Source organism: Centroberyx gerrardi, chromosome 18 (genome assembly GCF_048128805.1).
Source record: "Centroberyx gerrardi isolate f3 chromosome 18, fCenGer3.hap1.cur.20231027, whole genome shotgun sequence".
In the NCBI taxonomy this organism is placed as follows: domain Eukaryota; kingdom Metazoa; phylum Chordata; class Actinopteri; order Beryciformes; family Berycidae; genus Centroberyx; species Centroberyx gerrardi.
Window position 1 is genome coordinate 10544655 of NC_136014.1, and position 22431 is coordinate 10567085.

General features: G+C 43.0%; 2 protein-coding genes across 2 annotated transcripts; both read right to left on the reverse strand.

Moving 5' to 3' along the window:
• Positions 1-860: 860 nt before the first annotated feature.
• esr1 (estrogen receptor 1) lies at positions 861-11953 on the reverse strand. The gene is made up of 9 exons (XM_071920688.2): positions 11487-11953; positions 10129-10373; positions 8732-8848; positions 7716-7909; positions 6966-7119; positions 4572-4710; positions 3251-3384; positions 2300-2483; positions 861-1292 (listed from the first exon to the last, which is right to left on the reverse strand). The coding sequence occupies exons 1-9, from the start codon at positions 11951-11953 to the stop codon at positions 989-991; spliced, it is 1938 nt and encodes a 645-aa protein (XP_071776789.2). The 3' UTR covers positions 861-988.
• Positions 11954-13054: 1101 nt separating this feature from the next.
• Positions 13055-20516, reverse strand: dcph1 (damage control phosphatase 1). The gene is made up of 5 exons (XM_071920581.2): positions 20395-20516; positions 19900-20005; positions 19516-19757; positions 16857-17022; positions 13055-16281 (listed from the first exon to the last, which is right to left on the reverse strand). Exons 1-5 carry the CDS (start codon positions 20484-20486, stop codon positions 15499-15501), a joined length of 1389 nt encoding a protein of 462 aa, XP_071776682.1. The 5' UTR covers positions 20487-20516; the 3' UTR covers positions 13055-15498.
• Between the last annotated feature and the right edge of the window lie 1915 nt (positions 20517-22431).

Consider the following 22431-nt stretch of genomic DNA (forward strand, 5'->3'; position numbering starts at 1 on the left):
CCCCTGCTCGCTCTCTCTCTCTCTCTCTCTCTCATGCTCTCTCTCTTGCTGTCTCCTCCACACAAACACAACACACACACAAACACACACACACACACACACACACACACACATTAAACTAATGTGCAAGTAAGCATAGACAACAGACCTACTATACACAAAAAGCTGTGGAAAGGGTTAAATTACCCAATACCAAAATTTGACTTCCTTTATTACTTAATTAGTGCTCCAGGATTTGACCCTGCAATTGATGTAGCAATTCAAAATTCAATAGCACAACCGATATATCCCCACCACTGTTCATTTCCCTTTTGCCAAATAGCATTAAGTTTAAAAATATTGTGTGTGCACATTTCCCACAAGATACCTGACATTTGGTCTTCAAGAATGTTGGCAGTTGCATTGGCAATTTAAACATACGAGAAATTATACATTCATAATTTACACCAGCCTCAGTGTACAGTAGTTTGGCATGCAATCATCCTTTATATGCAAAAGTGAAAACAATGCCCAATAGCCCCTTGACCCAAGAGGAAGTGCACTTTGGTCGAGGCAGCACTTGTGAGTCCAGCAAATATTACATACAGACTCCTACTGGATGAAAGAAAAAATAGCTAACAGCATGCCACAATATGTCTTAACACCTGCTATTTTGGAAAGAATAAGCTGTACTGCAAAAGCCATTAGAGACTGACTCAAAATCACAAATCTTATGAAAGGCAGCATAGAAGAATAACCGCATTGAAGCGCAGGATTGTAGTGATTTAGGACAGTGCAAAAGAATAACTGCTGTTGCTGAATAGATTGCTAACTAAATGGCTACAACTAGAAAATCACTTAATTTATAAATAATCATCTCATGTAGTGAATTCAAATACAACCTCTATCTTTCAGCCACTGCAACACCCTCTGATTTTGTGTTACGTTCCATCCATTAGAATGACTTTTGACATTTGCACCATCTACAGATCTTGGCTTGTGCTCCGTCTCACAGGATGTGGGTGCAGTCGGAGCGGGACACACCATACTGGAGGACCCCCGGACCGGCCGCTCTGCTCTGGCTCTCATGGCTGCCTCGGGCTCCTGTGCCGGAGCCCACCGAGGACGAGCTGCCGCTGCCGTTGTTGTTGCTGCTGGTGGTAGAAGGAGGCTCTATGTCAGCCTGGGCCCAGGACTGAGCAGCTTTGACCGGGTGGTGGAGGCGGTGAGCGTCCAGCATCTCCAGCAGCAGGTCGTACAGAGGCACTTTGTTCTTGCACTTCATGCTGTACAGGTGCTCCATGCCTTTGTTGCTGCAGGGAGCGGTGAACAAGGGGGAGATGGGGGATTAGAATGTGTTCATGCATCAGGTAGCGCTCTTGTCTGGTCGTTCCCAAGGCTGAGGGTGAGATAAGGCCATCCAACTCTAGGTCCTCCTTTAAACTGCACTTTTTAGGCTTTCTTTTACTTGATCAATGGTTTGTATTTTGTTTTTATTTTTGTTTGAATTTTTCTGTGCAATTTTCCCTTTAGTGTTTTAATTCACTTTCTTCTTTATTTATTTTCAATGCATTCCTCACATTTTTAATTATCTTTGAATTAAGCAATTGTTAGGCACGTTTCAAATTAATCAAGTGGTTCTTCGTTGGGTTATACTTTGCTAAACTTTCCTAACTCCAATAAACCAAGGTCACAATGAAACGGCATTTTGAGAGCATCTTGCTTCCTTAATGTGATGTATTTCCTGTTGAAACAGGACACTCGGGCGGGACATAACAGGGGGAAGTTCACTCAAAAGTGTAAACCAGAGTAAAGTCACCATTAAAGATACACTGTTTTCCATGGAGTTAAAGTAACAGAATTTTGGTATAAAAATACAAGAAAATACAAATTTCGTAAATGTTTTGGCATTTATTGTTAAATAGGTATATATATTGGCATGGAAAATTAGCTAAAAAGGTGAGTCATTTTTCATGTCACTGTGACTTTAAAGTCTGGTGGCGAAACTGAGTAACAATCTGACTGTGGATCGAATTAAACATTGATGATCCAGGCTAAAATTTGCCTGAACTCGAGAGGAGGATGAGGAGAATGATGAGAACCACTGAGAATAGAGAACCACTTATGGTTCTAAAAAATGCTTTTTTAATTCAGCTTATTGGAGCATTTCATACATCTTGAACATAGTTCTCAAAGGTCTTGTCTAAAAGGGTTCTCTACAGCACCAAAAAGAGTTCTGCTATTGAATAAGTCAGAAGAGCCCCTTCCTAAATACCACATAGAACCCTTTTTTTTACGATAGCACCCAGTCTCTCCTCACCTCATGTGCCTGATGTGGGAGAGCAGGAGGAGCAGCTGGGCTTGCCGTCTCGACTGCTGCTGAATCGAGCATCCCGATTGGCCGATGTGATGTATGAGAGCGTCGGTGATGGTGTCCAGCATGTTTTGCACCGCCGAGCTGTCATGAAGGGGCTCCATTGTGCCGGTGCAGAAAGAGAAGGCACCTATCAGGAAAACATGAAGAAGCACGAGAAGAAAAAGTTCAGCTTTCTCCACATTTTCCAGCTAATGCCCCTCTGCTCTTAAATAGAGACTTCAATAGGGAGTAAAATACACCTATTAGCACTCATATGGTTTGCCACAAAGGACAATACAATGATATACAATTTTATATCTTACCGGACATTATTCATACATGCATTAGTCTTGTGTGTACATAAATGCATACTCACAAAGTACATTTTAGAGTTTATGTCAATTACAGTTACAGTATTGCCCACACAGCAATCAAGTGCCCATCCAGCCACAGCAGCTGCGCCAGTGTCATCCCAGAGGTATTTCAGTCTCCCTTATAGAATATCTCAATCTCTGGGACAAACACGGCCCTCTGCGTCGTCTCATGTTGTCATGGGAACGGTTATCGGGCATATTGACGATACAGGCCTTTCCAGAACACTCTGTTCAGCTAATGTGCCTCAGTAGCATTCAGAGCTACACTTCTGTGGGCGTAGTTTGACACTGTTCAATATTTACTCATGGGAAAAGAAAGAGAACCTGTAACAAAGTGGTGTGCATGGGAACAAAAATTGCATGGGATGAAAAAAACGACACTGGAGGGCTTTTGTGCTAGAGATATGTCTCTGTATGTTGCTACCCACTGTCAGTGTTCCCGGGTATCAGTTTGCTCTCAGTGTCTTTGAGAATGCTAAACAAGAAGATTAATAAAACCACAAACACAGGCAGACAGACAGACGCACTTTGCCTCACTCACCAGAGTTGAGCAGGATGATGGCTTTGAGACAGATAAACTCCTCAGAGTTGAGTTTGAGCATGCGAAAGCGGGAAACAGTGGCCAGTAGCATGTCAAAGATCTCAGCCATGCCCTCCACACAGTCCCCTTCACTCCTGGAGAGCAGGGAGACATTACAAAAAAAAAAAAAACATTTCTTTTAGCACAAACCGTAAGTCACATAATGAATACATATGGTTTCGATAAAACATTAAAATCAGTTTAAAGCTACAAGCTGGTAAGATCAACTCACAATGCATTTGAAAGATAGTCTCAAAGATAGTTCTAGACTGCAACACACCCTCAAGGGAGATCCTCCTTTGGAGAAAGTACCTGGCCTAATCTGCGACCAAGAAACTATCCAAAGAAGGGCCAGATAAACTACTAATGGACTGAGGCACTGCAATGCTCCAGTTGTCAGCACGGTTGAAAAAGTGACAGGAAGAAGGATAATATCCAGTGGCTGAAGTGCAAGATAAACTTGGGACAGCACAGAGCCAAGGGAATTTGTCAACCCTCACCCACAGCATTTTAGTCATCATGTCCAATTGGTGAGGACACTCATATAGGGCCCAGGTTTTAGAGATAATACCCTGTAATACACCTTTGGATCAAATGGGACCATCAGGCGCATCAGAGGGTAAAAGCTCTATCTGTCTGTCTGCCTGCCTGCCTGTCTATCTGTTTGTCTGGTTGTCTGCCTGCCTGTCTTCCCCATCCCTCTCTCTCTCTCTCTCTTTATGTCTCTCTCTATCTCCCTCTCTAAGACAGATACTGTGGTTTGGCCAGCTTGTTTACTTTGAACACGAAGGGGAAATGGAGGGAACAGGCTGTGCCTGCAAAACAACCATGTCTCATGTCTCCCTGCATCTCTCTTTTCTCATTCTCTGCTCCTCATTTAGCTCTCTCTCCTTTGCCTCCTTTACCTCTCCCTCCTCCTCTCCCTCTATCATTCTTCCTTTTCCATCATTCCTTGCATTGAGGCTTTGATTAAATCTCTGTCCTGGTTGCCAGCTCAGCACTGTAATGATGAGGGGGTATTTCAGGTTAGAGAGAGGCTGCTCTTCTCTCCATGGGGAACATATAATTAGTCTTTCACCCTTAGACAGACCCTTTGGAGAAGCACAATGGCTGGCAAGGTGTGAAATGGAAAATCTACAATGCTGATTTATCACTCTTAAAGTATGTGTGTGTGTGTGAGAGAGAGAGAGAAAGAAGCAGAGGGAAGAAAGCGGGGATGAAGGGAGGAAAGAGAGAGTGCGTAAAAGTGTGTGTCACGTAGTAAGGCTGTATTCTTCACTACCTGTCCAGTATGAGGTCCTGAGCGAAGATGAGTTTGCCCGGGCAGTGGATGGACCTCCAGATGAGGCCGATCATCAGCACCTCCAGCCAAGAGCTCTCCAACAGCTGCACCTGGTCATGGAGGGACAGCTCCAGGAAACCTAGCAAGACACACACACAGTGCACATTAACGAGCATTGCTGTAAATGGGCCAAAGTGGGGCAGCGGGGTGGCGTAGTGAGGAGTCCACTCCTCAACCAGAGGGGGGTTCAAAACCCCCGTGACAGCAAGCATCTGTCCTGCTGAAGTGTCCTTGAGCAAGACCCTAAGGACTGACAGTACGTGATGTTTAAGTTCACACCCATCAGAGTGAGTTTAACACTTTAAATCATTTTTAACACTCGCCCCTCTCCAATCAACACGTAATTGGAGTTGTATCCTGTCAACTCCAATTAATTGTCACTGAAAACTTAACTCTCATTAACGTGGAAATGATGCCATATTGTGTCTGTAATCAGCCTAAAATTCCTGAACACAGGCAATTTCCCAGTGTTAATAAGTGTTGATTTTTCAGTGACAATTATTTTGATTTGGCAAGTGTTGATTTGAGAGAACACTTATTAACAGTGGGACATTTACTATGTTAATGATTTTTAGGCTGATTACAGACACGATTTGGCATCTTGACTTATTCAAGATCAGACCAAATCTACACTACACAGCAAAATTTCCACTGTTAATGAGTGTTGAGTTTTCAGTGACAATTATTTTGAGTTGACTGGATACAACTCCAAATAAGTGTTGGTTGTTAGGGTTTGTCCACTCACAGAGCTGATGTGGCTCTGGGGCGAGTGTTCAAAATGATCTTAAGTGTTAAATTCACTCTGACGTGCGTGGACATAAACACTGGCATTGTGTTATTTTTAATAGTGCAGTGTACCTCCTTTAACAGTCCCACTCGTAAAATAAAAATATGTGTCTTCTTGTTTTTGGCCGGGGAAGGCTACTCTAAATGAAACCATCTGTAATCTTGCCGCTTGCGTCGGGAGCCTTATCACTTGCACTCAGCTGCCTCAATTCATATCTAATTACAGCCAATTCACTACCACTGTTGCTCTCTGCGCCCTGTTTGAGACTCCTCGCAATTAAAACTGTGTGCCTTTGGGCTTTTAGTGACGCACATGGTTGTAATGCCTCAAAATCAGGCTTTACTCACTCAGTGGGCCTGTCTGCTGTGTTTGTGTGTGTGTGTGTGCGTGTGTGTGTGCATGCGCAAAAGAGCGATGTGTCTTATCCTGCATTTAGGCTCTACGGGGTGCCAGCAGATTGGCCAAACAATCCTCTCAAAGGTGATGACTGTAATTACCATCACCATAATGGCCTTGCATCTATGTGTGTGTGTGTGTGTATGTGTGTGTGTGAGTGCCCGTGCTGCCATTGTAAAGGTCTTGTATCACCTGTGCTGTTGCCTAAGCAGTCAGGTGCTAGGCCATAACCTCTGCTACACACACAGCACATCTGAAGACACTGTTTCATTGGCACGGTGACATTTGTTTTCTTTGACATAGAGTGTTCTTTGAGAAAAGAAAAAAAAAAGAGTTTGAATGCAAGTAATAATTTCAACTGTCTTTCAGCTATCTACAGCAGCCAGGATTACTTTCACCCCAAATACAGTATTTTCACGTCATTATAGCCTGACAGACAAAAGTCGGTAGGGAAACTAACAAAAAGCCTTTTTACAGCTGATCATGTCATCTTATAGTTATGTGTCATTTTGTTATCTACCTATCTGTTATGTTGCATACAGTCTATGGCAAAAGCATTGGGGCAGTTGTGTGAGAATGTTTCTTTTTCTGTACACGCAGATGCATATAAGGCATAGATACAAACTGTTAGCCAGTGATTGTGAATATTTATTTGCTTGCATATTAAAACATGGTGGGGAGATGATAGTCTTGAAATTCCAATGGGTGGGGAGTTTTTATTCCAAAAAAAAGAGTACCGGCCGGAAAGTGAGTTTTGAAAACCAGAAATCTCAGCACCTGGTGAAGTAATCGTTGAGTCACTGATCAATACCCTATCAACCCCCCCCCCCCCCCCCCCCCCCCCACACACACACACATATATATTATGGTCATTTGGGGCAGTAAAAACCATACTCATTGCCCCTTTAAATTCATATTTTTCTTTAAACAAGTACAAAATCTGGCAATGGGAGGATATAATTTAATCCATTTTGAATGCAATTTCACTTGTTTCAGGAGAAGACTTGAAGAACAAGTGATAATATCTTAAAAGCATGGTGACCACTCTGCAGTGAGGTGCACTGGATGATTTATGGTTTATGATGGTTTATACTGATAACGATGATGACAATGAATATTTTCTGTGTAAGCGGTACTATATGTGTTCCAACCTGGCACCTTCTTGGCCCAGGCGATCATGTGGACCAGCTCCTTATCGGCCATGTTGGTGAGCAGGCTCATCATGGTGACCTCGGTGTAGGGCCGGCTCATCTTCTGACGGGAACACAACACCGGGGGCTCGGCACCCTGGAGCAGGAGGAGCACCTAGGGGAGATTTAAGCAATAAGCCGTGAGAGGCTGTACTTTAAAGTTACGACTACTTTACAGCTAAGATACTCTTAAGCTGCTGTAAAATCACTGTGAATCGCTGTAAAATCACTGGCATCGAGGGGCTTTTACATTTTAATTGATAATAATTTATATTGACTATTATTATTTAACTATTATCAATTAAAAGTGTTCCTCTTCCGCCAAGCAATGTAGTTCTTGGAACAGTTGCTAATCAAAGTGCTTGCTAAGTGACACATGTGAGTACCGGTATGAGTGGTGATTTATAGTTAGCACATTAATATTTAGCCTAAATTAAATGTTATGCAGTCAAAGGGGTTCATTTATCAGGTAAAATGCCTTCAAATGCAGCACAGCCAATCAGAACTGAGGACTGGAACTATCCGTTTTATAATGTGATACAGAGCACTGCATTGTTCAATTTTATCTATAGAGGTATAAATAGTGTAAATGTTATTTTCTGAATGTGTGCATCTGTGTGTATCTCAGTTATCTTATCTCACCCTCTTTTTCATACTTCAGTAAACTAAATGACAGATGTGATGTTAGCCTGATTTCTTATGTTGCAGCACCTGGTCAGGAGGAATGCCAATTGTGGATGCTTTTCCTCCACCTCCAACTCCTGCAATGCTGCTGCTGAGTTTCCTCCCATCCTGAGGGGGCGCTGCTCTGTGCTCCAGCTCCCTGGAGGCCTTGTCTCTGTCACTGGTGACACTCCGTCGTTTGTCACGGCGCAAAACGCGACTCCCACGGTCCTTGCGCATACCTGGGGGATGGAGAAGGGATAGGAAAGAGTATGAACACACACACACATAGACACACACACACACACACAGGCATTTGTCAGTCTTTTCCCACTGTAACCCCCACACATAACTCCATATCCTGTGCTTGCCATAGAATCCAGTGTGTATGTGTGATTCAAGAAGTATGAAAACAAAAATGTGGGTGTGCGCTAATCAGTTGTTGTACTCCTTAAGAGGAAATCATTTCAAGGTCATGTTAAAGTTAGTCTCAGGCTTATCTGCATCCAGCAGCACACATAGTTGTGCAAATCCTCTTCGCATCAAGCCAGTAAAGGCACCGTGATTGATAGATGGCAATTAAACATTAGTTAATGAAGAGGGCTTAGAGTGAGCATCCAACTAGTTAAGAGTTTATTTATTTGCAGATAGAAAAATGTTAAAACACAGAAAGAACAGAAAAGAACAGATTGTGTATATGAGAAAAAAAGTCCCAAGGGGCTTGTAAAAACATCTAACCTAAGAAGAAACAAAAAACATGTGATAACAGAAATGCAACTGAATTGGACAACAGAAGCTAAATGACAAGAAAATGCAAAAATGAAAACTAAGGGAAAAAAAATCAAATTAAAACGACTACTTTGCATTGCAACAGCTAAGAAGAGCAGCTTTTAAAACCAGCCAGTTACCATAAAGAAGGCAGGATGTCTGCAGTGATGGATGAGACTTTAACACGATAAACAAGTAGCCAAAGCACTTGAATGGAGCTGAGATGAGTTATGTGTGTGTGTGTGTGTGTATGTGTGTGTGTGTGTCAGCAGCTGTCTACTAGTGTTTCTACCCACCTCCTTTCATCATGCCCACTTCGTAACACTTCCTAAGGCGGCAAGCCTGGCAGCTCTTCCTCCGATTCCTGTCAATAGTACACTGATTGGTCGCCGGGCACATATAGTCATTGTGACCTGAAATGGTAAAAAAATAAAAAAATAAAAAATCTGTTATTGCAAGTCCTCCACTCCAATGCTCAGCGCAGGTTTAGGTTATTTAGTAGCCAGGGACAGTCTAGTCCCATTTCAAATTGATCTGCGATGGAGAAAATGAAAACTTTTAGCTTTAAAAGGTTTAAAACACTCTTAGCTTTATCATTGCCATGGAGACCATTGCTTCTTTATGATTAGTCTTTTGTTGAAAGACGTCGACATATGCCAAAACATCCTACTAGACATTTTAGTGCTTTTTCCAAGTCACTTAACAAACATGACTAAGCCACCTACAGCGGGTGAAGCTTTAATCTGCAGGGAGAGAGACGGTGTTAAATGGAGGGTTTACACCATGCTGTATGGAAGACACTGGATTCACTAACAATGAAAACCACAACAAAAAGTGTGAGGCGACTTGTGTGATTTTGAACAGAGAGAAAACAATGACAGTGAAAAGTGACTATTGAAATTCAATTTCAAGTCCCTTATTCCAAATTTCTCAGCGTGACTGTTCTTTTCCGAGTTTCTCCATTTCTTTCATGAAAAACAGGGAGCAAACATTTGCTTTCTAGTTCTTCTGTGCATATATTTCTTTTTCACTTGCACCTTTAAGTTGGGCACTTGTGTTACAACTGACCTTCATCTGAGCGCAACCATCTTTCCTTTTTTCTCCACTTCTTTCATGAAATCCACTGTGCTGCTTTGTCTGCCTTGATCAATAACACACTGTACATGAGCTCCAGTCAAGCTCCAGTTAGACTGCTAACTGCTAACACACTGAAAGGCACGCGCACCTACACACTGTCACAATATATGTGACAAAACACACGGTCCACATATGTATGCAAGTAAAGATGCACACATACACACACCTAGAAAATGACAATCCTTTGATGCCAAAACTTCCATTTTCTCTACTGTGGCTGTTCCTTAGATTCCCTGATGTGTTAGATGAAACCACGTCTCCCCCTCTATTGTGGACAGACGGCGACACTCATTCCTTGTGGGGCACAGTGCTCCATGTTTTTATGTAAAGGGGAATCTATCTATGAAGTACTGTATATTCATAGGGAACTGTTTTCTGTGATAGATACAGTAAAAGACAGAATCAAAGTATCATTCCTTACTACAATCAACTGTAGTCAATTTGTGGACTTTTAGCAATTTATTTTATTTTTATCTGAAATCTCAACCACGACAAAAAAAACCGACATGATTATTAAAGAAATGATGAGATAAGTTTTCAGAATCGCAGGACGTACCCTGGATGCTCCTCTTGAAGAAGGCCTTGCAGCCCTCGCAGGACCACACCCCGTAGTGGTACCCAGAGGCGTAGTCGCTGCACACGGCACAGTAGCGCGTCTCTTTGGCCATCTCAAACACCCCGGCCCCGGCCCCGGCCCCGGCCCCGGCCCCTGACCCCGCCACACCGTACGACTCGGGCCCGTCGGTGCCGCCGCACAGTTCCTCCCTTGATACCGGCTGCTGACCAGATGGCACACCGGACCTGGTGGAGTGAATTATTTCATGCCATGCTTAAATACATGTTTATTGTGTGTTTGTTTTTTCATTATAATGCTATCATAAAGCTATTAACCATAAATAATAATGCCGTGAAAATGCCGTGAACATTGAATGCTAATAGTTTTCATATCATAAAACCCAACAGGATATCAACTCAAAGGGTTGCTCTAATTGAAAAAGGCCCCAGGATAGATCTCTTTCATTAGAAAAGAGAAAGAACTAAAGTAAAAGTGAAGTCTATTGGTTACACACAGAGCGCTATTTTCCATGCAAGTCAGGAAGCGATCTGTACGTGTGGACTTCTGTTGTTTTTACGTATTGTTCCTTTCTCAAGGTCCTTAACAAAGTCCTTAATCTCTGGAATTAGAAACCAGGGCAAGGCTTGATCCTTTCTATTAAGATAATGGCAATGTTATGTTATAAAGCGGAGATTAAAAAAATAAAAAGAATGTTGTTATATAATCATGTTATGTTCATAACTGTATTTTGAGGACTAAACAGAATTGTCAATGCCATAATTCAGGTCATGAGTGAGTGATATGAAATTTAATTTATTACTAAATACCACTAAATAGGAAAAGTGCAAGGCAGTAGAACAAATAACAATGTTGGGAAATATTAAATGAAGGGATTATAATATGAACAATCTAGACAGATAATTATTTGTTTTTACTTCATGGCTCACATTCTTTAATCATGTATTCAAAACCTGATGGAGTGAACAGAATTTCCCTTTAGGAGGAAGCGAATCAAAGACATGAGCCAGACAGGTCTATTGATGTTTTGATTGAATTGTCGATGGCAGTTACACAACAGCGCAAACAAAACTGACCTAAGAACTCAGGGTTAAGCACTGGCAGTGGCATCTATTATCATTCAGGTAAAACAACATTGAACAGGGTCAAAATAACTCACCCCCCCATGCTATACATTTCAAAATGTACAAATTATGGCCAAAATATATCACATCCACTAAATGATTCTGAAAATTGTAAGGAGTCACACATACCTGTTGACTCAAAAAAAAAAGCATTTGAATTAACTTTTTTTCCCTTCTGGTGATATAAATGTAAGAGAGAGAAAACTACTCCCTCACCTGTAGACGGGTGTTGAGGTGGTCTCCAGATAATAGGGCTGGCTTGGCACCCCTGGGTGGCTGGGCGGGTGCATAAAGGGGCTGAGCTGGGGGCTGGAGGGCACAAAGACGAGAGGACTGGTCGGCCCACTCCCCAGGGACTGCAGGCTGCCATCTGAGGGGGGTCCGTGGGCATCCAGCGGGGCAGAGTAGTAGCCGGTGGCGGAGTGGCTGTAGAGGGGGGTCGGGGCGGAGGCAGGGGCCGCGTAGTCGTACGCCCCCTCCAGGAAGTCCACGGCGGCTACCCCTCCAGGCCCCCGGCTCTCCTCGGGGTACATATCGCTGAGGGGGGAGCGCGGTGGCGGCGGCAGCGGGGAGAGGCGCGGGGGGGAGAGGGTCTCCAGCGCTGAGGCGGCTGGGCTGATCCCGGGTCTGAGTGCTGGTCCGCGAGGCTGCCTGCTCTGAGCCGGGCTCTGCCTGTGCAACATCACAGCACAACAGCACTGATAAGCAACATGATTTAGACTGGCTCTCCCAACGGTGGGAGGGGGGAGTGGAGAAGAGTGCTGCTCTCCCTCTCTCTTTTCTCTATCCTCACCACTCTCTCTCTCTTGTTTTTTCCACAGAAGCCCGTCAGGCAACTTGAAGGAAGGGTCCACTGTTCTTGCAGTCCCTTTGCCCTCTCTGCCTCTAGCTTCCACCCTCCCTTCCCCCAAAAAAAACCACATCCAAAAAGACTCCTCCCAACCTCCTTCAGGTTTATGTCAGCAGAGCTTTTCCCTCTTTTCCTCTAATAAATCTCAACTGATGTGTGGGAGGGAGGGGAGTGTGGGGGGAGAGACAGAGACAGAGAGAGAGAGAGAGAGAGAGAGAGAGAGAGGGAGAGAGAGAGCGAGGAATGGTGATACCCAGACAACTTCCCTATCCTTGCACTCACACTTCTATAAAAAATGCTTTCTTTCCACTTCACCTTTAAAAAAGCTTTCAGCGGTCACAGCTGGTATCCAGAGAGAAACGTTAAGCCTGCTGCAAGCCTCTCTCTGAATAGTTATCATTCACTTAGCTGATATTCAGCACACTACCATAATGATGTATGACCAGTCTGACTCCTTGTAGCCAGATTATTGAATACACCTGAGACTTGTGCGCAAATCAAATCACTGTGGAAATCAGATACATTAAGACAATGGTTTAAAACTACAAAGGGGCCTAACAGAAGACTGAATTTTATTGTGAGACAACACTCACCTCTTACGCATCAATCATCCTCACCTCCTCTCTCTTGGTTTTGAGGGCTGCCGAGTGACGCTGGAACTGTTTGATTCCTCTTTCTCTCAACGCTCGCCTCTCTCATGTCTCTTATTCTGACTCTCTGTCATCTAACTGGGCTAGTTGGACACAGTGGGAACAGGGGGCAGGTTAAAAAAAGGATAAACAAATTAAAGATGCAGCCAAATCGATAGTGATGGTGTGTTTGAGTACCAGGTCACCCTAACACAGCAAACAGAGCAGGAGGTCAGATCTCACTCCAGTAGCCAATATTACACAATCCCAAATGGGGAAAAGACAGTTATTTTAATCAGATATTGCATGGCTAAATTCCATCTTTTGATAAACATATAAAGGCAATTAATTCAAGAGAACTGAAGAAAAACATACTGTTATGACATTTCATTGAGGAGAGGCAGATATGCAATGAAGGACAGCGATGGGAATTTGATCAGTCGGTCAATCATTACTTTATCAGTGATAGCCACAGATCAAATAGAACACTATACAAACAAATCAAAGTAAAGGGACAGTGTATTTATGCAAATGTAGATTTAAAGAAATGAATGTTCATGTTGACAGCACAAATGTCCCAGGTGTGTGTGTAGTTGTCAGGGATTCTTCCTGTCCTTGCATGTTTTGGGACCAGAAGTCAGGGTCAAATACAAAGCTTGTGAGGTGAACCACTTAAAAGAAAACAAGAACACAACACACTGGCGTTATTTTCAAACATTCAAAGCTAGTGTAAATTGGAACCAGTTACTACAGATGTGGATGAGTACAAATGCAGAAATATTCTTTAAGCACATACTTGCAAGAGGTCTGTTTCAGGTTATGAACTTGTTGGTAAATATTCAATGATAAGCATCACCAGAAGACAATAAAACATGGGCTCTGCATTAGAATCTTCCATGTGATAGCGTGTGATGTGACCATTTCCATGCGGTATTGTCAGCTGACCCACACACTGTCATTTATATACAAGAAATTCATGCAAATGTGCATGCTCACAAGCAACTGTTGACCTCCAACTCTGAGGAAAAATGAAACATTTGGCACTGGGGCTTCATTTTTCCCCCATCTCTGTGCAACATCTTTCTTCGGTAAACAACCCAATTTCGGGACATGTCAGGTCAAGTGGAAAACAAGTAGCACTGATGATAACATTATGTTTTTTACATTTTGCCAGGATAAAATGAAGACACTATGATACATTAGAAAGCAGGAAAATGAAGGGTGAGAAATGAAACAACTAAATCACCTAAATGGGTCAAGATAGGCTCCTTCTTACAGTAATTCTGACTTCATTTTCATAACAGACCATGTTCACAAAGCATGGCAGCCTCCATCCCACAGAGCAATGCACATTTCCAGCTGTTTTGTTGGGCGTGTTGCTAGGTCCAATCTGATGCTGGGGATATGAAAGGTCAACACTGGTTCTACAACAAAAAATAGCAGATCAGAGAGATTTACAAATGCTTCACACAGCTGTGATAAAGGGACAAAGAAAATGTCAAATTGATTCACATGTAAGCTATCTGAGGAGCTATTTTCACTGTGTAGAGAGGCATCTACCTTACTCGCAGTTTTAGTTAAATTGCTTAGCGTCACACTATTTGGCTACCTTAGTAAAAATTAATTTGCACTGTTGCACCTCTTGGCAAAGCAAAGTGTTCTGACCTAAATTGGCTCAAAATGGCAATTTATCAATCTAGTCATTTGATGCTTTGCACCAAGGGACAGTCATGAAAAAGGAATGCTGCCAAAACAAGAAATTCAACTATTATTACCCACACGGTCCATTATATTCTCATGCTTGAAAAAGACGACGGTGGGGAAAAAAGACTAGTCATTGCAGTTCTTTATTGAATTAATCTATTGTTACGAATGAAATCATTTACCCCAGCAGCACTGAGAATAATTCAGTTAACGATCACCACTGAGGTACCAGCACTGGCAATGGGGATTTAGATGACATAACATATTGTGCACTGACACATCCACTTTATCTACTGAGATACAGAGGTCTGGGTTGCTGTTATTTAGAAAACGGGCACACATTGTCTGTGTTATTGTTACACTGCTCCAATGACAGTCTACCATCTTCCAAATTGGGTAAAACTTTTATCAAATGACCTTATGATTAGCCTACAGTGATTTGACTAAGGTGAACGTAAATGACTCTGCACGCTTTGATGCATGCATATCAATGACAGTGAGTGCATCTTCAGTTTTTCATTTTCCTTCTCAATAGCATGCAAAAACGAATGTATTGCTGCTCTAATAATACAAACTAGGATGGAGACTTATAAAGTCCAATTCTAACTCAGTTTGAACTCAATAATTGTAAATAACATCTACGTCAACATGTAAACATTAGGATTCGATATTGTGCGAATGAGCTATGAGCTATTTTAAAATGCCACCTTGTTTCTTCACCTATACAGATACAATTGTCACTGTAAACAATCTTCTTGTGTTCAAATCTTGGGGAACCCTGTTGGTGTGAAAGTGCTGAAACTGTAAGTACTGTACGAGATGGTAAAATAATTAGCCAATCAAACATTTCCTGGTATTGTGGTCTTCTGTATTAACATGATGAAGTGCTAACCAACAGTAAAGAACAAAGACACCATTTAATAATAACCTTAAAGAGTCCCCATACCTAAACTATCTTATGGCTTACAAACAACTCCTCCTTAGTCACTGCTCAGTGTAACGCTTATTGAACGCTCGTCTCTCCAGTGAGATCCCAGTGCCAGTCTTATTGTTCTGCGTGTGGGCTGTAGAACTGAATGACAGCGTACTTGCCGCTGGTCATCCAGTCCGGATCTTGGGCGCTGAGCTTCTCTCCTTGGCCCGGCTGCAGACCGACCTGAACGTTGGCCTTTAGAGTCCTCAGGCTGCACAGCGGGGAGGGCCCAAAACCCCGCAGTGCCGTGTCAAAGCCCACCGTGTGCTCCCAGTCCCTGTCCCCCGTCAGCTTCCTGTAGTTGAGATCTCCTTTAAACAGGACCAGGTCTGCCCCCTGCAGGGTCGCGTACAGGTCGGGAGCGTCGGCCGCCATGTCAGAGAACTCATGGGGTAGCGTCCAGAAAGGATGGTCATGATAGGACCACACGCCCTCCTTCACGTAGCTCTGCCACTGGACGCCGCTCTTGGACATCCACTTGTGATTGGCTGCCATGGTCTGCCGGATGGTCCATTGGAAATCACTGGCGGTGACATCAGAGACGAACCAGGGGATGGATTTGCCGTGAAAATGGACCTCGCGGGCCAGACCTGAGGAGACCAAGAAGTCGGCTAGGACCAGGTCAGAGACCAGCTCGAAGCCGGCGTTGTCTAGGACAATGTCCACTCTTCCCGGGGTGGTTTTCCCCGACTGTCCTGGCCGCTGGGCAGAAATAAGAGTTGACCACACCATGTTGGAGTCATCTACCAGGATGAGGGGTCGCAGGCTGGCGAGAGAATCTATGGGACTGGTCTTCTGAGAGTTCTCTTGGCCAGCAGAGATGGACAGGTCACACTTGTTCCCCCAGAGAGACACCTGGGAAAAGTCAAATAAGCTTTAAAAATGATGTATCTCTTTGGTAGAACATTTACATTTCTTAGTGCAAACACCTCTATATGGGTTCATGAGTGGTCAACCACCAAAACTGGCAGCTCATTGGACCTATAGTCAGCCCCACTGTTTCATTTTCATTAAGAAAATGACAATTTAATTTAATCTAAAAATCATACTTCTAACAATAAAAACAAGGACAGTTAGATCCAAGTAATATTACTTCATTTTGTGTCATCAATCAAACTTTTCATTAAGAAATCTTGCCTGTCTGTAATATACTGACAGCAGGCAAATAAAATCCAAAGTGTCACTGGTGACAATGGATCCCCAAGGCCGCTGTTGTTGGAGGTTGAAGGCTATGGAGGTGTGCATGAAGAAAATTGGGTGTTCTACCAAGGTGACATACTGCTTTCGGTCACAGAAACAATAAATCATGGGTAGAATAAACAACCCAATTAAACATAATTAAAATGTGTTTCAAAGTATTATTAGTATTATTAACTACCAAGAAAACATCACTCAGCCTCTATAACCGTACATCTGTATTAAATACTGACCTGTAGTAGTTTGTGCAACTGCTCAAACAGTTGATTCTCAGAGAGCTCCTCCATGTTCTTGTTGAGGCCTTCCAAGTATGTACACAAGGCCATCACAGCCTGCTGAGACTCAAAGAAGCTCTGAGTCTTTCCCTCATTAAACGCGTCAAAGTCACTGATGGGAGGACTGCAATTAAATGGAGAAACAAAAGCATTGAAATAGATATATAAATAAGATAATAAGATAATATAAAGAAACAAGGAAGTAAAAGATGTCTATATAAGATGTACATCCCATTAACCCCTAATTACGTCTCATCATTTAATGTGAATACAATCATATCTCATTGTCTAATGCTGCCTTCAAGTGCTGTCTGAAATATTTTAATTATGAGTTGAGTACATATGAACAACCCAACAAAGTGGTAGCTATGACTGGGAAAATCACAGTTTTCTATGATGGCCTGGTTGCTGAGATGTAACATTTAGGGGGTGTATCCTGAGGAAAAAATGGTGGAGAGCATGGAAGCTCTGTCAACAATTGATAGTAAAAGTGATTGCTTGGACTTTCATGTAAAATAATACGCATTGTTGTACGTTACCATTTTCACTCTTAGTTAAACTTTTAGTTTGGGCCTCATTCACTAATATGGGCGTAGAAATGTTCTTACTTTGCGCACAAAATAAGTGCGCACGCAAAATTACCGTCAGATTCATGACACGTGCACACCGGCCAATTTTGTTCTTACCACCGTGCGTATGTTAGTGAATCAGAATCATTCTAAATTGACAGGCGCGTGCCCGCTATTTGCAATCAGCATACTGCCACGCCCCCATTTCTCTATATAAGGAAATACGTTTGCCTAGAGGTATATCATGGAGAAAGCATCCATAAGTGGGATACTTCCAAGAAATGAGGGTGAAAGTGATGACATCCAGCAAGGACTTTCACCCAGAGGTAATTTATTTCATAATTGAGCGCAATGAAAACCTAGTGAAACTAATTTCCCACAGATGACATCAGGCCTTAACTCACAATGCCAAAACCAAGATCGCCAGTAAGATGGACAGTTTTCTTTGTTTACATGACATGGAGATGTTAACGCACGTTGGGGACTGTACAGTTGCCGAGGCGCACAGAGATCCATGGCGCACAGGAGGCGAGGCGCACAGATCCATCTCTCCTGGGAAGAAAACGCAGTGTCGGGTGGGCAGATGCACTCGGAATAAGTCCTGGAACAACTGTGTGATGTCCAAACTATTTGTGTGTAGTACCTGCTCACACAAACCACTGAAGTTGTGCGCTGACTGCGGGACTGAACGGTAAGAAAGGAAAGGCGACCCGTGCGTAAAACAAAAAAAAAAATAGTGTAGAAAGAAATGCCACAAATGGAAAAGCACATTGCCATATTTGTAGCGGCAGCGCTGCGAACATTGGACATGTCACATTATATGGTTTTGTTTTTAATCTTTGAATCAGTTCAATTGTGCAATTTTACCTTTATTTACAAAAACACTGCATGCGTAAAAGCACATTGGAAATATTTGGAGAGGGGAGCACTGAACACAGGCACATTCACCATTGTTTTTGACAAGAAGGTGACAAGAGGGGCGTATTTATAGTCATTTGCATAGTTAATTCTGGGAGGAGACAAGGCGGGACTCTGAAGATGCGCTGTCTCCTGAACGCACCGGCTGCAATATCTTCCAGCAAGGCTAGATATGCCATCTTAACACTTGCTTGGAGGTAAATCGGAATCTTTTATATACCCTGCATGCCTTTTAATAGGCTACCAATTAACCAGTTGGCTACCAATTAACACTGGCTACATATGCGCAATTTCATGGCACTAAAAATTGGTGGGAGTAGCCGATCATTATAGGCCAAGTCAAAAACAGTAAAAACAATGAAAACCAAAACTGTTACATTTCAATATGGACATTCTCATACTCCATTGTAAGCTAGGACTGGGACACTCAGTTTTTATAGTTGAATATTTTAATTATGACAATAATTGATGAGGATGAAAGGGCATCAATTTCATGGTTATTTAATACATTTGGCCAATGCATTAGTAAATTAACGGTTTTAAATATTGTTGTCTATTAAAGCCTTTTTTAATGAATGCGGTTTTAATATGCTATGCATTTAGTTAAAAGGTGTGTGTTTACATTTTCTAAGACAGCCGGGCCTTCATCATTTGTGCGTACGCATGGTCTGAGGCAGTTCTAAATTTGTTCGCAGAGTACGAACAAATTCAAGTAAGAAAATATTGATGAATCCCGGATTTGTGCGTTAAACGTCCGTACGCACGGTTTAAGCACAGATTTGTGTGTACGCACTGTTTGTGAATGAGGCCCAATGCATTTTGTGTATACTTCACCTAAATTAATAAATTACATGCACAACACACATTTTCTCCTATTCACTCTGTCGCTGCAGCACAAAGCCTCTCTGTGCCGCTTGATTTCCAAAATGAAAGAACAGCCACAATAACTACTTTTGTTAAAAGGTCCATTTTGTTATTATTTCCAACCAAATGAATGAGCACCAAATCGTATTTTGAACCTCAAAAGCAGGAGCTTACGAGGAGCACCCGAAGGCAGCAATAGCTCCCATTAACAGTCCTCTATCTTCATCCTAAATCTTAGCTAATAGGAAGATATACATGCTTCTCACTTGAGCCAGAGGGCCTCCTGTACTTTGCGGTACATGTAGCACTCCACATAGAGCCATGGAGACTTGAACCAGCTGACAGAGTCCTGGTCCCCTTGCAGGCTCTGCTGTCTCTGCAGGTACTGGTTCCAGGAGTCTGCGTCTTCCAGGCCGTCTGACATGGCCAGGATTGCCTTGTCGGTCTGCAGCTCATTCCTCAGCTTGGACAGTAGAGAAATTGCCGCCTTTTCTGCCCGGACACCCTCCTGTATGGAAATAAAGGGGGCAAATAGACGAGACTTAAGTCGTGTTTTCGATCAGCCTAATAATTTCCTGACAGCTGATGTAACGTTACATCAGGAAGACAACTCGAATGAATTCAGTAAGGATGTGGATTATAATCCTTACCTCTCCATACTCTTCAAAAAACTTGTTTTTGTTGCGATGGATTGTGTCTACAACTTTCGTCAGGATGGTCGGCAATCTGTCTTTCACTGTCAAATAAGCAAATGACCTGGGGGAGAAGGATAGCCAGTGACAGTTCTTAGCACAGCTAACTTTTGGCTAGCACACGGTGACTACACCGACTAGTAAGCTAGCCGGCTAATTAGCAATGGATGTAAAGTGGCCTTTGCTTTGCAGACAAATTCCGACTGCAATAATGTTATTTACTAACATAACGTTAAGTTACATATGAGCAAGGGCCTTGTATTTAGCTATGTATTCGAATGTATACTCCTGCTAGCTATCAGCAACCCATGTATACAATGTTAGCAAGTTAGCTAATGCTACTGCTGGTTTGGGCACTGCAGACCTAGACAGAGGAGCTATTTTGATACAGCAAAGTAGTTACCGACAACATTTAAACTCATTATAAAACATTTAAAGCAGCTGTCTACATACCCAACCACTTTGGCAGACAGGGAAGGAGGAACTCCGTGCACAGCTTGGTCAGTCGCCATCATTTTGGCAGTAGGAAGGAAGTTGGAGCACATTCAAATTAAAACTTTATGTATATCCTTTGCATAACAGAGGTAGGAGGCCCGCTTGACAGCGACTTGCGATATTCATCATGATTCACTGGATGTTATTTAAAAGCCACAGCAGATGTTATTAAGATAAGATTATACATTTTGCTGACAAAAAATATTTTTATTTTTATTTTTTTCTTTCCTGGTTTCCTGTGGACTTGGGGTTTATTCATCACGCAATGCTACCATCAAGCGGTACAAAATTAGAATGCAAACTGCAATCTCGGCAATTGTGCCTGTGGCGCTGCGGTTGCATTCCATGTCTTAATTTCAGACATGCCACATGGTCGTGGCTTGCTTTAGTTTGTCTAACTTGTGTGTCACTTATTAGCTTTGAGCCTTTAACGCTTCAAAACTACTCTTGTCTGAGGTGGTGGATCGAACAGAGATCCGCGCTGCTGCATTGCGCACTGAATTTGGAGGGTAGTCCGTTGTTGTGACAGCGTCCTTGGGCATCCTTTGTTGTCCAGGGCAACGGTTGTCATGGAGACGTTAAGCCGCCCTATCAGGAAAGCGCAGAACTCGAACCCCCAAGGCGTTTTGGCGGGAACAGGAGGAGGGGTTTGGTGGGTTTGGTTTGTGAAAGAATTTGTAGCGAGGCATTTCTTCCCTGACGAAAATCACTATATGTTCCTATAATATTCCTATGGCGAATTAAACTGTGGATGTGGTATTCTGTAATGAGTTTAGACGCAAATATTGTATCTCATATGTTAATAGTAATATTGCTTTAGGGAATTGCATTTTTGCTGAGACATTAGGCCTACTGTTGCCTTCCAAAATGTGTTATTGGGTTGCTGTAGCTCGTTGAGTGGGCTGACTTCACTGCTGTGCAGCTTTCATCGTTAATGCCGACGAAAAACATTCTTTATTCTCAAGAATTCGTTTGGTGTAATCAAATCTCAATCCAATTCCGTAATAAAAGCACAAACACACACGCTATCATTAATACTCTGCTTTGCATGAGGCCAAAACGCATACACACCCAAGCTTGCCGTCTGCGGCAAGTCATGATGTCTTTTGCCCAACCGCGGCATACAGTACAATTACATAATGCCATGTTTACCGTCCGTTCAAGGCTGGGAAAGGGAAGGCCTTTCCGAGGGGCTCCTGCACTCTTCCCTCTCTCTTTTGAAGAACATGACCAATTGATTGGATGCACTTCCAATTACGTGGGTGGAGAGATAACCATATTCCTTTAATTCTGATAGCGCCCCCCCCACCCCCACCCTCTCTCTCTCTCTCTCTCTCTCTCTCTCTCTCTCTCTCTCAAATCAGTCGCTATGGGAACCCGGGAGCCCGTCGTCAGGATGTGGGGTCCCGCCGTGTCCTTGGGAGTGGGTGTCCAGCTGTGTCCATCTCCGGTGTTCACCCGCCACCCCCCTCCCTTCCCCCCGCCGGGCCCCAGCCTGGCCGGATCTGTTTTCCTGAACCGAGAGAGGGGGTTTGTGGAGTGACTCACCACTCCGGTTTCAAAACAGGCCATGGCCGGAGGGAGGGTGGGGGGTGGGGTTAACATTAAGGGCCCTGTTTAAACAGGTGTTTCTGCTCACCACACAGAATCACACATGTAGACAACAGTAATAGAGCTTATCGAGTGTTATATTTGTGCGAGTGAAAATGGATAGGGCTGTGTTGTGTGTAAAGTCGTTTGAAATTGTATACTGACGTCAGCATTAGTTCAATTAGACGTTTATCTACATGTTACATTTTTTTTGTTTTAATCTTGAAGCAATTTCACGCAGGCTGTGCTGTTGGTATTGAAGATACCGTACGTTGTTTATCCCAGGAAAAATCAATTTAGTGGGAATTAGTGTTTTGGGGGGGGGGCAGTCATGTGAAGGTCCAGTGTGCTGTTCTGAGAGAGAGAAAGAGAGACAGACAGATAGCAGTACCCTACAGCACTTTG